This window comes from Scyliorhinus canicula, chromosome 28, assembly GCF_902713615.1.
Source record: "Scyliorhinus canicula chromosome 28, sScyCan1.1, whole genome shotgun sequence".
In the NCBI taxonomy this organism is placed as follows: Eukaryota; Metazoa; Chordata; class Chondrichthyes; order Carcharhiniformes; family Scyliorhinidae; genus Scyliorhinus; species Scyliorhinus canicula.
In genome coordinates, this window is record NC_052173.1 from 11615038 (window position 1) to 11629964 (window position 14927).

Consider the following 14927-nt stretch of genomic DNA (forward strand, 5'->3'; position numbering starts at 1 on the left):
TCACCACCCGCTCGCCTCCCTGCTTCCCCAGCCACTTATATATATCCCCAGTTCTTCCCTCCCCTTCCACATCCGGAAGCAGCAGTCACTCCAGCAGGGTGTATCCCGGCAATCTAGGGAACCCCTTCCAGACCTTTCGTGCAAAGTCCCTAACCTGTAGATACCTGAACTCACTACCCCTTGGCAGCTCTACCCTCCCCCTTAGCTCCTCCAGACTGGTGAACCCTTCCTCCAAATACAAATCCCTCATCTTGACCAGCCCCACTTCTCTCCACCTCCTGTATACACTATCCACCCCCCCCCCCCCCCCCCCCCCCCAGCTCAAACCCATGATTCTCACACAGCGGCGTTAGCATCGACATCCCTTCCACCCTAAAATGCCTCCTCAGCTGATTCCATATCTTCACCGTGGACTGCAGCACTGGGCTCCCTGAATACCTACTCGGAGCCATTGGCAATGCTGCCGTCACCATAGCCCTCAAACTAGACCCCTTACAAGATTCCTCCTCCATCCTAACCCACTCTACCCCTTCTCCTTCCCACCACCGCCGCACCTTGTCCACATTCGCTGCCCAATAATAATGAAGCAAGTTTGGCAACGCCAACCCCCCCTGCTGCCTCTGCAGCAGGGTCCTCCCCACCCTCAGCACCTTCCCCACCCATACAAAGTCAGAGATGATTGTGTCCACTTTCCAAAAAAAGGCCTTTGGTATAAAGATCGGGAGAGCCTGAAAGATAAACAAGAACCTCGGTAGAATATTCATTTTCACCACTTGGACCCTCCCCCCCAATGTTAAGTGCCGTGTATCCCACCTTTTAAGATCCTCCCTGGCCTCCTCCACCAGCTTCGTTAAGTTCCACTTATGGAGCCCCGTCCATTCCCACGCTACCTGAATCCCCAAGGACCTAAACCTATCCCTCGCTACCGTAAATGGCATCCCCCCTAAATTAGCCCGCTGTGCCAGCTCATTCACCAGGAATACCTTGCTTTTCCCTACATTCAGCTTGTATCCCGAGAACCCTCCAAACCTCCCCGACAGGCCCATAATCCTTCCCATACTCTCCAACGGATCCGAAACATACAGCAAGAGATCATCGGCATAGAGCGACACCCGAAACTCCCTCTGTCCCCTCATTATCCCCTGCCACACTGCCAACCCCCTGAGAGCCATCCAGGAGGGGGGAAAAGAAATGAAAAGTTTGAAATGTTTTCACTGTAATAAACTAGATCATGTAAAGTCACGGTGTTGGTGGTTGAAGAAAGGCACCGGGAAGGCTGATGTGGTAAACCAAAATAACACAGTGGGGTTTGTTAAAGTGGTGAAGGAAAGCCCAAGTGAAGCAAAGGAGGCGCAAAAAGTTGTACAGCCTGATCAAGCGGTGATTGATAAGAAGGTGCCAGATCTCTTTAAATAATTTACTTGTGTGAGTAAAGTTACTCATGTGCATCAGGAGGAGCAGGTAAAGAAGGTACAATTTTTTATTTTTTTTATTTCATAAATGTTTTTATTCTCCATTTTCACATTTTCCTTCAAAATCTACACCCCACCCACAAACAGTAAACGGTAACAAATACAAAACCAATCCCCTTAACAATAACAACGATCCCATCCTCCCACCACCCCAAACAACGGCCCACCTGTCAATATATGCATCCAATAAAACAAACCCTCCCACGATGGAAACAAAAAACAAAGGAGAAAAAGAAAAAGGGGTCCAGGACCCCCCCATGGTCACCATAGAGTCCACCCCCAGCCCCCCCCCCCCCCCACACACTCAACGCTATCCAACCTCTGAAAGAGTGCCGTACACGATACCCAAGAGTTGTAAACACCCCCCCCCCCCCCCCCCCCAACTCCTCCCGCTCACTGCCTCTTGTAAAACTCCTTCCCCCAACCTTGGTTCCTTCCCCCCAACTTTCCACCCCGGCTAGACCACTTGGACCCTGTTCTGCCAGGCTCCAATGGCCGTAGAACCTCCCCCCACCCCACTCCCGTTCACTGGTCGGCTTAGACCGGCCAGCGTGGAGGCCCCCGCCTGGGTCCCTTTCCCGGCCCTAGGAAAGCTCAGAAATCTCCTTTTAGCACACAAACCCCGCATACACCCCCAAAGAGCCCTCACTTCGAGTGAAAGTCCCATCACTTCCCTTGTCCAAATATATACATCGGCTCCTTTAGCCCATACACCCGCACGCAGTGAAACAAACAAACAAAAAAGAAGAAAATACAGTCATGAGATTACATCGGCACATGGCCATTTCTCAATTTCTCAGTTCTGCCACAGTCCTTCTGCCTTTGCAAACTCCTCCGCTGCTTACGCTGTTCCAAAATAAAAGTCCTAGAGCTTGTAAGCCACCCGCAGCTTCGCTGGATATACAATGCCGCACTGCACCTTGCTAATGAACAGTGCCCTCTTCACCCGGTTGAAAGCAGCCCGCCTCCTCGCCAGCTCCACCGTAAAGTCCTGGTACACAGGTATACCAGCTCCGGCCCACTGCACCACCCGCTTCTGTTTGGCCCAGCACAGGACCTGTTTTCTGAACCTGTTTTCCAGGTCTTCCATTTTTCCTCGCAGATCCTTGTTAATCTCTATCACCTTCTGCATCTCCTTCCCCATCGAGGTGAGTTGATCACCGTGCTGCAATAATGTCTCCTCCACTACCTTCAGCGCCTCCCCTTGCTCCCGCACCTCCGCCACTGCACTCGCCACCGCCGTCGTCACCGGGGAAATCGCCTCCCCCACCAGCACTCAAAACCTCCCTCATGTCCTTCCTCGTTGTCTCCATGTATTTTGTAAACTGCCTTTCGAATTCTGCAGCCATCACCTTAGTTATTTCTTCAGCCGTAAGCAATGCGGCCTCCGCTGGTGCTCCAGCCTCCATTTTCCTTGGTGACCCCGCGGTGACCTTTCCACTCCCCGACGAACTTTCAGCTGTTTTCACAGCCGTTTTCTTACTGGACCTCGACATATCCCTTCCCTGTGCTTTCTCCTGGCCTTCACCGCCTTCGCTGCCCCTAGGACCGGCGTCAATCCCCGACAATGCCGTTCCCGGACAGGAGCCCTCCAACGCGCGGCTGACTCCCGCCCGCCGTCACCGGAAGTCAACCGTCACCGCTTCTTTAATGGCCTTACTGAGATCTTTTCACAGTTGTTCCCTCTGCTGCTAGATTTCAGCTTTAGTAAATGCCCTCAAGTCAGCCTGAGGCCTTTAAGCTTGCCCTTCCCCCACCTGTATGCTGGAAGATAGGGGCTGGTTTAGCTCACCAGGCTAAATCGCTGGCTTTCAAAGCAGACCAAGCAGGCCAGCAGCACAGTTCGATTCCCGTACCAGCCTCCCAGGACAGGTGCCAGAATGTGGCGACTAGGGGCTTTTCACAGTAACTTCATTGAAGCCTACTGTGACAATAAGCGATTTTCATTTCATTTCAAGAGCTCTTTGCTGCAGCTTCAGCCAAATCTTTCACTGTTTCAGCCGGGTCTGGAAACCAAGAGACATTATTCCTGGGGGAAAGTACTCCTCCAACATTCACCTCTGTCTTTTCATCAAAATTCCACCCCGTATTGATTAAAAAAAAGAGCTCTTTTCTGTAACCTTGGGCAGGAGCTGCCTTGTGTGTGACCACTTACTCCATGGTCCACACCGGAAGCCAAGATGTCATAATTTTAAGAGATACGGGAGCTAGTCAATCTTTAATGGTAAGAGATGAGGAGTTATGTAGTTTGGGAAGAATGTTGCCAGAAAAGGTGGTAATATGTGGAATTCAGGGTGAGAGGAGTAGTGTTCCATTATATAATGTAAGGTTGGAAAGTCCAGTGACGAGTGGTGAAGTGGTAGTAGGAGTAATAGAGAAACTATCTTGTCCAGGAATACAGTTTATCTTGGGTAATGATACAGCTGGATCGCAGGTGGGAGTGATGCTTACTGTGGTTGATAAGCCAGTGGAAAATCAGACAGCTGAAGTGTTGAAGGACGAATATCCTGGGATTTTACTGGATTGTGTAGTAACAAGGTCGCAAAGTCACAGGTTAAGTCAAGAGGAGAAATCAAAGTGAAGATGAAGTTGAAGTGCAATTATCAGAAACGATTTTTGATCAGATGGTTGAAAAAGAACAAGAACAGGTGGAGAATGAGGCAGATATTTTTTGTTCAGGAAAATTGGTGGAGTTACAACAAAAAGATATAGAAATAAAACGGATGTATCAGAAAGCATACACGGAAGAGGAATCTGAGTGTATACCAGAGTCTTATTACCGTAAAAGTAATGTCTTGATGAGAAAATGGAGACCTTTACATATGCAGGCAGTTGAAAAGTGGGCAGAGGTTCATCAAGTAGTATTGCCGGTGGGATATAGAAAGGAGGTGTTGCGAGTTGCACATGAGGTACCAGTGGGAGGTCATTTGGGAATAAGGAAAATTCAAGCTAAAATACAAAAACATTTTCATTGGCCTGGACTACATAAAGATGTAGTTAAATTTTGTCAAACTTGTCACACATGTCAAGTGATAGGGGAACCTCAAGCAGTGATAAAACCAGCACCCTTAATACCCATTACAGCATTTGAGGAACCTTTTACAAGGGTCCTAATTGTTTGCGTAGGACCGCTTCCTAAAACAAAAAGTGGGAATCAATATCTTTTGATCATAATGGATGTGTCTACTAGGTTTCCAGAGGCCATTCCAGTAGGTAACATTACAGCTAAAAAAGATTGTGGAGGAGTTACTTAAATTCTTTACTAGATATGGACTACCCACAGAAATACAATCGGATCAAGGATCAAATTTTACCTCCAGGTTATTCAAAGAAGTTATGGATAGCTTAGGAATAAAACGATTTAAATCAACTGTATACCATCCAGAATCGCAGGGAATGTTAGAAATGTAGCATCAGACATTAAAGACAATGTTGAAGGCTTATTGTCACGATTATCCAGAGGATTGGCATAAAGAAATTCCATTTGTACTGTTTGCAATTTGGGATGCATCTATTGAGTCAACCAAATTTAGTCCTTTTGGTCATGAGGTAAGAGGACCACTTAAATTGATTAAGGAAAAATTGGTGAGTGAGAAATCGGAAATTACATTATTGGCTTATGTGTCAAATTTTAGGGCACGATTAAATAGAGCAGGTGAATTGGCTAGACAACATTTAAAGGTTGCACAAAATGTGATAAAACGGGTAGCGGGCAAGAAATCCAAAGTTCGTAGTTTTGCCTGTGGAGATAAAGTTTTAGTATTGTTACCAGTGGTCGGTGAACCTTTAAAAGCAAGGTTTTGTGGACCTTATCAGATTGAGAGGAAATTAAGTGAGGTGAATTACGTGGTAAAGACACCACATAGAAGGAAGACTCACCGAGTGTGTCATGCGAATATGCTTAAAAGGTACTTTGAAAGGGAAGGCGAGAAAAAGGAGGTTTTAATGATTTTAACTCAAAGTGACGAACCAAATCCAGATGATTGTGAATTTGACATACCTCAAATTAAATTGGAAAACGAGGATGTTCTTAAAAATTGGGATAAATTATTGAGTTACCTTCCAGAGGAAAAACAAACTGACCTGAAAGAGTTATTGATATCATATGGGCAAGTTTGTAGCGATAAATTGGGATGTACTAAAATGGCTACACATGATGCAGATCTGGGAAAGGCTGTTCCGATGAAACAACATCCATATAGACTTAACCCTTTAAAATTGGCACAGGTTAACAAAGAGATGAAAATGAAATGAAAATCGCTTATTGTCACGAGTAGGCTTCAATGAAGTTACTGTGAAAAGCCCCTAGTCGCCACATTCCGGCGCCTGTTCGGGGAGGCTGTTACTTAAAAATGGCATAATTGGAGTGGGCTGCAGCCAATGGAGCTCACCCATAGTGATGGTACCTAAACCAGACGTACCCAATGGTTGTGTGTCGACTATAGAAAGGTTAATGCAGTTACAAGAACGGACTCTTATCCGATCCCACGTTTGGAGGATTGCATTGAGAAAGTAGGACAATCAACTTTTATTTCCAAACTGGATTTACTTAAAGGTTACTGGCAGGTACCTTTATCCGAAAGGATGAATGAGATTTCAGCTTTTGTGACTCCAGATGGTATATACCAATTCAAAGTTATGCAATTGAGCGGTATACATCAACGATCTGGTAATTTTCAGCCAGACATGGAAAGAACATTTAAAACATTTGATGGAGTTATTCGATCGACTTCAGGAGACGGGTTTGGTGATTAACCTAGCCAAAAGTGAATTTGGAAAAACCCTAGTCACTTTTCTTGAAGAGTTTCCAATACCCTCAAGACGAAGGGAAATAATGCGATTTCTTGGCATGAGTGGATTTGATCGAACATTTGTGCAAACGTTTTGTAGCGTGATTGCTCCACTGATGGACTTACTGAAGAAACGTCAAAAATTTCAATGGACAGCGCACTTTCAACAACCATTTGACTGCCTGAAAGCTGTGATAACCAATGGTCCTGTGTTGGAGAATTACAAGGGACTCTGTGATCAGTATCTGACTTTAAAGAGAAATGCTGAGGCGTAGAGAAATGGATGGATCATGCAGAGACCTTCTTGTTCAAAGAGACTGTCAATCGAGAAGGAAGGATTCCAGTTGGAGGAAGGAAGAAAAAAATTGGACTATATTATTATACCGGTTTGCAGTGTTGATTTTTTTTTTAAACAAAAGGTATATTTACTGTGTGCATTTCTTAAAGGCTAGTGAAAAGGTGAAAAATGAAACCGTCTTGAAGTTGATGGGTTTTTTTTCTTGGGGGAGGTGTCATGTGAGAGTACCTTTAAGAAATGGGTGTTTATAAATGGGTATGTAGATAAACATCTGTAGTGAGAGTACCTTTAAGAAATGGGTGTTTACCACTGCAGTGATGTCAGAGAGTGGGTGGAGCGGGGCTGTAAGTCAGCTTTTTACTTTCATTTTAGGCCGTTTGCTGCAGGGTGTGTTTTAGTTTCGTTTTCAGAGCTGGATAGCTGCAGTCACAGCCAGAAGGTTTATGAGTCTCTCTCTGTAATCTAAAGAATGTAAATCGATCCTTTGGTGATTTGAAACTAATCACTGCTCTCCCGTACCAGCCTCCCCGGACAGGCGCCGGAATGTGGCGACTAGGGGCTTTTCACAGTAACCTCATTGAAGCCTACTCGTGACAATAAGCGATTTTCATTTCATTTCATTTCAGTAGCGAATTTAACCTGATGTGCTTCTGTTAAAGGTTTTGTTTTGAAGTCTTATGGATGTTAAAAGGAAAGCTTAAAGGATTACTTAGTGTTGTAGTCTTTGCTAAGATGATCACTGTATGTTTGAAAAAGGTTAGCTTGAGTTCATAGAATAAACATTGTTTTGCTTTAAAAAATACTTCTCCATTTCTGCTGTACCACACCTGTAGAGTGGGCCGTGTGCTCCCCATACCACAATCTATTAAAAGTTGTGGGTCAGGTGAACTCCATGATACACTTTGGGGTTCTCTAAACCCTGGCCCATAACAACACCCACTTCAGACATGCTCCCGCCCATTACATAGTGCCAGCACCCTGGTTCCCAAGCATTGGCCACTCAGTTCTCCCCCAGTTTATGCTCCTTAATGAAGTCTTCGGCTGCTTCTGGGGTCTTGAAATAATACTCCCGGCCTCCGAACGTCACCCATAATTTCGCCGGGTAGAGTACCCCAAACCTGATCTGCCGCCGGTACAGCACCGCCTTGGCCTTGTTGAAACCTGCCCGCCATCTTGCCAACTCGTCTCCGATGTCCTGATAAATCCAGACGTTCCCTGCCAGTCGCAGCTACGCTTCGCCCTGGCCCACCATAGAATTTTCTCTTTCTTCACAAATTTATGGAGTCTCACGATCACCGCCTGTGGCGACTCCCCAGCTCTAGGCTTTTGCCTCAGAGACCTATGCACTCGGTCCACTTCAGGTGCCTTATCTAGCACCCCTTCTGCCACCAGTCCCGCCAGCATCCTCGAGACGCGCCTCGTGGCACTCACACCTTCCACTCCTTCAGACAGGCCCACTATTCACAGGTTCTGCCTTCTCGAGGCATTCTCCTGCTCCTCCACCTTTGCCCTCTGTTTTACAGAGGTCTCTTAGGAGCTCCACCTCCACCTCCAGAGCCACCACATGATCGCGGTCCGAGATCACTCCTTCAATCTCCCGAATCTATGGCCCCTGCACCTCCAAACACCTCTCCATCCGCCCCAAAGTACTCTTCAGGGGTGCCACGGCTTCTGCAATGGCCTTTGCATGATCCTCACACATTTCTTTTCCATGTTTATGGAATTCCTCCTTGATAAAAGTCATCAGTTCCTGTATCTGGGGCCTTACAGCTTGCCCCTCCCCCGCCTGCATGCTGGAAGAGACTGTGTGAAGCACAAGACTGTTTCAGCTTTCCAGCCAAACCTCTCACTGTTTTCTGCCGGGTCCGGTGATCAGAAGACATACCATTCCAGGGGTAAACTACTCCTCTAACATTCACCTACGCCTTTTCATCAGAATTCCACCCAGATCTGGGTAAAAAGAGCCCTTTTCTGTGACTTTGAACAGGAACAGCCCTTTATGTGACCAATCACTATGTCACATAGTCACAATCCTATGGTTTTGCCACATTCTACTCCCAACATTGTGGTTATCTCGTGTATTGCATGGGCCACCTGCATCATCATCAAGTACTGGAAGAGAATGGAGAGTGCGAATCCAGATTGGCTGTCATGGCAAAATTACAAATTTAGTTCATGAGCCCACCAGGAATTTGGGGGGGGGGGGGGGGGGGTACCGGGGGACGAAAGAGGGGGAAAAGAGAGAATGGGGGAGTGGCTGCAGGGACGAATGTGATAACACAATGTAGGTTCACTCATTGCAGAGGTTGAAGATGATCTTTTGATCCCATTGGTTTCATTGTTTGATTAATAGATTGATGCGAACAAAAATCTTCGCTCTCAAAAAACAGTTCAGTAGTTCTTTCACAATTCTGTAATCAAAGGACTATTTCTCACTTCACTTTTAACTGTTCCGTTGAGTGCTACTGAAAGTGACCCCTGTTAAATTAGATTTCCCTCAGGACATCATCTGTCAGTCATCAAAAAAATTATTTCCTAGCTGCGCTGTCAAAAATGATAATAAAATGCATTATGGACGGTCTCGCATTTGCATAAGTGTTTGTGGGACTGTGTTTCATATCTTTATTCATAGTGAGGACATATATTAGTTGCAGTCATCTGTCAAAGTTTAATATTCGGAAAGGTGTCTTGTAGTATAATGTGAGACCACATTAAATTCAATAAATAACTTGCTGCAATTGAGAACTAACCCCTAGGGATACACAACTCTTCAGAAAGTGGCATGCAGGGAACAGGACTCTCTCACAGGAACCCTGGTTAATCAAACATTGGGGTGGAGGCGGTGGGGAAATTAAAACAAGACCAATTTCAAGGATTTTAAAGAATGAACTGCTGTTCACTCACCTCTTGGGCAATTTTCTCTGCTTGCTGGTTCCTCCTGTAAAACAGCTCCTTGTAGTCATCCATCCAGACCTCAGCCAGGCGCACTTGGTTGCGGGCAATTACCTGCACACCTTTGGGGAAGCTGTGAGGGCTCTTGGTACGGAACACGTGACCCACTACCGAGCAAGGAATGATCTCCAACTGTCCGCCACATTGCCACACCTAAAACAAAGCAAGTTAGGCAACATGGCCATTAGCCAATGCCAAACCGTAAATAAAGGCAACAAGATTTGAAATTTGATACAGAATTTAAAATTTGCTCGGTTTTGTTTGACAAAATGAACCAATTAAGATTCTAGTCATCTAACACCCTGTTTAAATATATATTCTTGTTTGAATAGCGGTTGAAGACAGTATGATCTGAGGCAACGGACTGTGCGAAGGTATGGACTCAGGCAGTCTGAAGGAACTGAATCATTAGTACAGGTACAGATTGTTAATCAATAGGGCTGTAAACAATGTATCGTCAGCTTTTTCATGTTTCCAGGCTCAACCAAGTTTGCTTCCCCATGACTGTGTTGAGTATTCTCAATTTCATCTCCAATTGTACTGCTGTTTCTGCTCCCACCCCATGCACCAGCCCTTCATCCAAACCTACATCCGTTTCACACTTTGGTACCAGAGCCAAATTTAGTGCAATTGTCAGGAAACCCGTTCATTTCAAGTGCACCCTGCTCTCCCCATCTTACCCCACAAACATACGTCGCACATTCCTCCAGTAAGTTTGCCCTAGCTATTTTTGTTTACATTATATACCTTGCTCTTGTTCCCATTAGAGACAATTTGCGCTCTGCGTTAAAAAGAAAGCTTTATTCTTCAGTTCTTTCCCGTTTAGAAAATCACCACGGTTGAGGAAGGCCATTTAACTCATCTTACTCTCCCATCCAAAAAGAACCTACAATCGGTCTTTGACCACATTCGATCTGTCCATCAAACAGTCTTGAGCATTTTAGTTGGTATTTAAATCATGCCTTTCACAACTTCAGGATGTTCCAAACACTTCATAGACAATGAACAACTTCTGAAGTGTAATCACTGTTGCAGGAAACGCAGCAGCCAATTTGCGCACAGCAAAATTCTGCAGCCATATTAGCGACCAAATAATCAGTTCAGGGATAACTATTGACCAGGAAACCACGGAGGACACCCCGCTCTTCTTTGAAAAAGTGCTGTGGAATCTTTCACACCTACCCGAGGGGGCAAATGGGCCTTGGGCACGTCTCATCTGAAAAATGGCATGTAATACAGCACTTCCTTCAGTGTCAGCCCACATACTCAAGTTCCTGGGGTCTTGAAGGAGTTAATTCTTGCATGTTTTACAGAATAGACACTCATCCAGTCCATCTGTTAATATAGACATCAAAAGCCTAAACCCAGCTATGGCAGTCAAGTTCGGAAAATATATTCTTTGGAATGAATCACTGACATTAAATGACATTGCACAACTGCGCCATCTTCTGGTGGATCTTGTCTCAGCACCTCAATCCAAAAGCACCAGCTTTGTTCCGTCAATTAGCCCAGACATTCCATGTAGGTCTAAGTGGCTAGAGGTGCTGCTACCCAAAATTAATTATTGTTCAGATACACAAAGTACACAGCAGTGTTTACGTAATACTTCACAAATTAAAGCATATTCCATGTCCACAAGTCAGCTTAGAAAAATAAATTTGACCTCCAGTGGCATTATGTAGGGGAAGACGTGCACAAGGTGGTTCCTGTGAGAGTACTGCACTTTTTGCCCTTTTCTCTTAGTTTCAGGGGGTATTTTCTTTAAATATACATAATTAATGGGGTAAGGATCCTAAATGATGCTAGTGAACTGCCCAGAAAAGTCAGGAAAAAAATCCACCCAGTGCCTCAGCTTGGTTGGGTGACCTCGTGTTTTTGTTGGAGAAGGTTAAGTACACCATTAGGGGGCGGTAGAAGGGTTCCAACTAAGATGGCAGCCATTCATTTCCTTTTTGAAGGAACTAGTCAGTTAGCTATTAGGGGGTTTAGTTTAGTTCTTTGGGGTTAAGTTAATCTGTGCTTTTGCTCGATAGTCTCGTTCTTTTATTGTGCAACTTTGGTTAAATGTTGATTAAGATAAAAGGCAAATTCAAGTGAGCAAGTTGAGCCCATCCTGATCCAAGCACTGCTACTGCATTTATGGCCTCATTTCCCTTCACCCACAACTCTCTCAGGCAAGATCTTCTCCCCTTTCATAACATCCAGATATTATTGCTGCAATTTTCAATCCTTATTTCAAATTAGGTAAAATGGTTTCCCTTTAGATTTCTCCTCTATATACCCCCTGCTGCAAAATAGAACTCGGCCATTTAAATTACACTTCCTTTAGATTTTTCCGCCAAATAATCCTTGAAGGAACACATTGATGTTGCAAAATTACCAATCATTCCCGAATCTTCCTAAAAAGAGCACTCAGGGCCCTTATGTTTTGCTTGCTGGAGTTGGGAATGACTATTGGAGGGGCTGAAACTGGGATCTTTCAAGAACAGAATGGAGAAAACCGATTTGGTGAAGAAATGGCTGGGGTTGTACAAGTTCCCGAGAAACAGCAGGGAAAGATTTCTTCTGCATTTATGTAGGTTTACTCACGCCCTTCAGGGAAGGAAATCGGGTACGGCCTACATGTGACTCCAGACCCACAACTAGGTGGTTGACTTTACTCGTAGCAAGCCACTCAAAACACAAGCAATTGGGAATGGGCAACAAATGCTGGTCTTGCCCACATCCCATGAAAAAGAACAAAACAAAAGTGCCTTTCGCAGAGAAAACATCCAAAGGCACTTCAGAAGTGTAATCAGCTAGAAACAGACAAAGTGACAAAGCAAGGAGAGGATCTACCCGCACAACGTGAGACTTGCTCTTAAAATATATAAATGAATAACAATTCCATTTTCCTATGACAGACATCACCTTTCATCACCTCAGGATGTCCCAAAAGCCTTAACAAAATAAGTAATTCTGAAGTGTTGTCACTGCTTTAATATAGGCAACAAATAACAGTCAATTTGCGCACCCTCAAACAGCACTGAAATAAGAGTAGATCAGATGACAGATGGCACCCGTTTTAGGCATTGGTTGAGCTAGGGCACAAGAGAATTTGCCTGCCCTTTTTTGATTAATGCTTTGGGATCTTCTACATCCGCCCAAGGGGATATACAGTACCTCAGTTTAATGCCTCAACAGAAAGATGACACCAAAATTGGAGTGGCAGCCTGGATTCTGAGCTCAAGTCCCAAAGTGGAGCTTGAACCCAGAAAGCTTGTGACTGCAGTGTTACTTCTAAACCAAGGCTGACACCGGTCAATTTTTGTCTTGATAATCTATTAAAAAATGATTGAATTGGTGAAGTGAAAATGTATCTTTTACACACCAATAAAAGTCAGTTTCAATCAAGGCTTATGGCTACATCATTTAGTACCAAATGCAGCCACAGAATGGCATTTAAAAAAAAATGTACTTCTAAGCTACACACTGAGCTCCAAACAAAACAGTTATATAGGCATTGGAAAGATTTGTGACATTATGAGTTCATAATAAAGATTCACATCCACTCGTTTTTCTTTTTCTATCTTTTGGTTGTGGGGGTGAAACCCACGCAAACACAGGGAGAATGTGCAAACTCCACACGGAGTGACCCAGAGCCTGGATCGAACCTGGGACTCCACTGCGCCACCGTGCTGCTCCCTAACTCGCTTTTCTAAAATATAATTCGGGCACTGGGCATGACAGCAATCAGAAGTGTATTTTTTCAGCTTCGGGAATATGGGCTCAAATCCACTCCAGATCGAATAGAGACGTCTCCAACAACCAGCAACTGGAAGGAGTTTGGGCTTCCCCACTCCAGAATCTAAACACAAATGATGCCCGTGCGTCTCACTGAAAAGGTCAAAAGGACATTCAGTCTATCAACTGCTTAATGGTAATATCAAGACTAGTCAATAATTATAGTTTGCTGTGCACTGCAAATATTTTTAGTGCAACAAGATCTAGAATATTAAACTTAACCAGGCAAAAACACTTGGGTTTGCAGCTTTGAAAGAAAAACTACGATGCGGTAAATTTCTGTGGGTGCCTTTTGGTACCTCACCCTAACTGCTCTTTAATGCGCGAGCCTGGGTTTTGCTCCTGGAGTGCACCAGAGCCACATCTGATCCTGCTGTCACCAAATAATCTCACACTTTCCAGCAGAACTCACTGGATAGCAACCAAGAGCAGGAACATTGGATGATTCCCCCTCCCCCCAACGCCTCATTCGCCCAGAACAGGTGCCAATTGAGCTGCCTTAACTGGTGCCCTGCTGGACATCAGCTAACTGAGCACACACCAGGAATTGACTGGTGGGTTTTCTTGGCCTGGGTACCTCACTTCCACAACAGGCTTTTGCACATTAAGCCACAGGGCCTGAATGTAACCAGCTATTTCTGATAGGTGAAAGGATCATTGATTTTGCCATTTTGCTTTAAATACATTTGCAGATTTCTCTGTAAGCTATGTGTTTTTTTTAAAATTGTAATGGAATTGATTCTACTCTGTGGTTTAGGACAGAAACCATTTTAAATGGTTTTTAAACTGGGTTATATTTAAAACAAAATGGCTAAATCAATGATCCTTTTACCTATCAGAAATAGCTGGTTCCTTCAGGGCCTCGATTCATATTTAAAGCTTATCAACAGACACAACCAAGGCGTGAGCATTATAAACATAAGCATTTGCGTTTACCCTGAATGACATTTCCACATTCTCTCCTCCCCATATTTCCATCTGGTTGTCGTATGTTCCAATCAGTTCAAAGTAAGCTTTGGAGATCGCAAAGAGGCCACCAGCAAACGCGGGAGTCCTGAAAATAAACTAAATATCAACTCTGTTGGCCGGAGAGAGATTGCATAGTTTCATTTTGTGCCATATTGAAACTCACCCACATGACCAGTGAGAGACTCACTCTCTTTAGAGAGACGACCCACAATATTTGTATTGTTTTTAAACACCTGAAAGACTTTACCTCGCATGGAGAAAATTCATCACATTTATTGATCATCAAATGCCTCAATAAATATCTACTGTCTCTGGTGTGCCTGGATTTTCTGTTATTTGTTCTAAGGATCTGGGTAATGGCAAGGCCACATTTATTTCTCATCCCCAGTTGCTGAGGAAGGGGTAGTGGATCCTGACCATCAACTATGGCAGTCCTTGTATCTGATAGTGGTCCCACAGCAGATACAGTAAGGTTGTTAGAATTCCTATTGGCACAATCATTTCTGTTCTTGGCTACACATATGAAACCAGTTATACATTACCTTAACGGGCCCACTTATATGGGTGACAAATTTAAGACGGGGACATAACCAGGACCCTAAATGTCTACATACCCTGCCATGTCCCATGAAGTAGTGGTGTTGACAGCTCAAGTGCAGATAA

General features: G+C 44.5%; 1 protein-coding gene across 4 annotated transcripts in view; it reads right to left on the bottom strand.

Moving 5' to 3' along the window:
* LOC119958135 (polypeptide N-acetylgalactosaminyltransferase 6-like) overlaps window positions 1-14927 on the bottom strand; it is a 95705-nt gene that overhangs the window by 13852 nt on the left and 66926 nt on the right. For all 4 annotated transcript variants that reach the window (XM_038786423.1, XM_038786424.1, XM_038786426.1 and 1 more), the window contains 2 exons: window positions 14232-14349; window positions 9465-9665 (listed from right to left, as the gene is read on the bottom strand). In XM_038786423.1, coding sequence (XP_038642351.1) covers window positions 9465-9665; window positions 14232-14349 — 319 coding nt within the window. The remainder of the gene's footprint in view (window positions 1-9464; window positions 9666-14231; window positions 14350-14927) is intronic.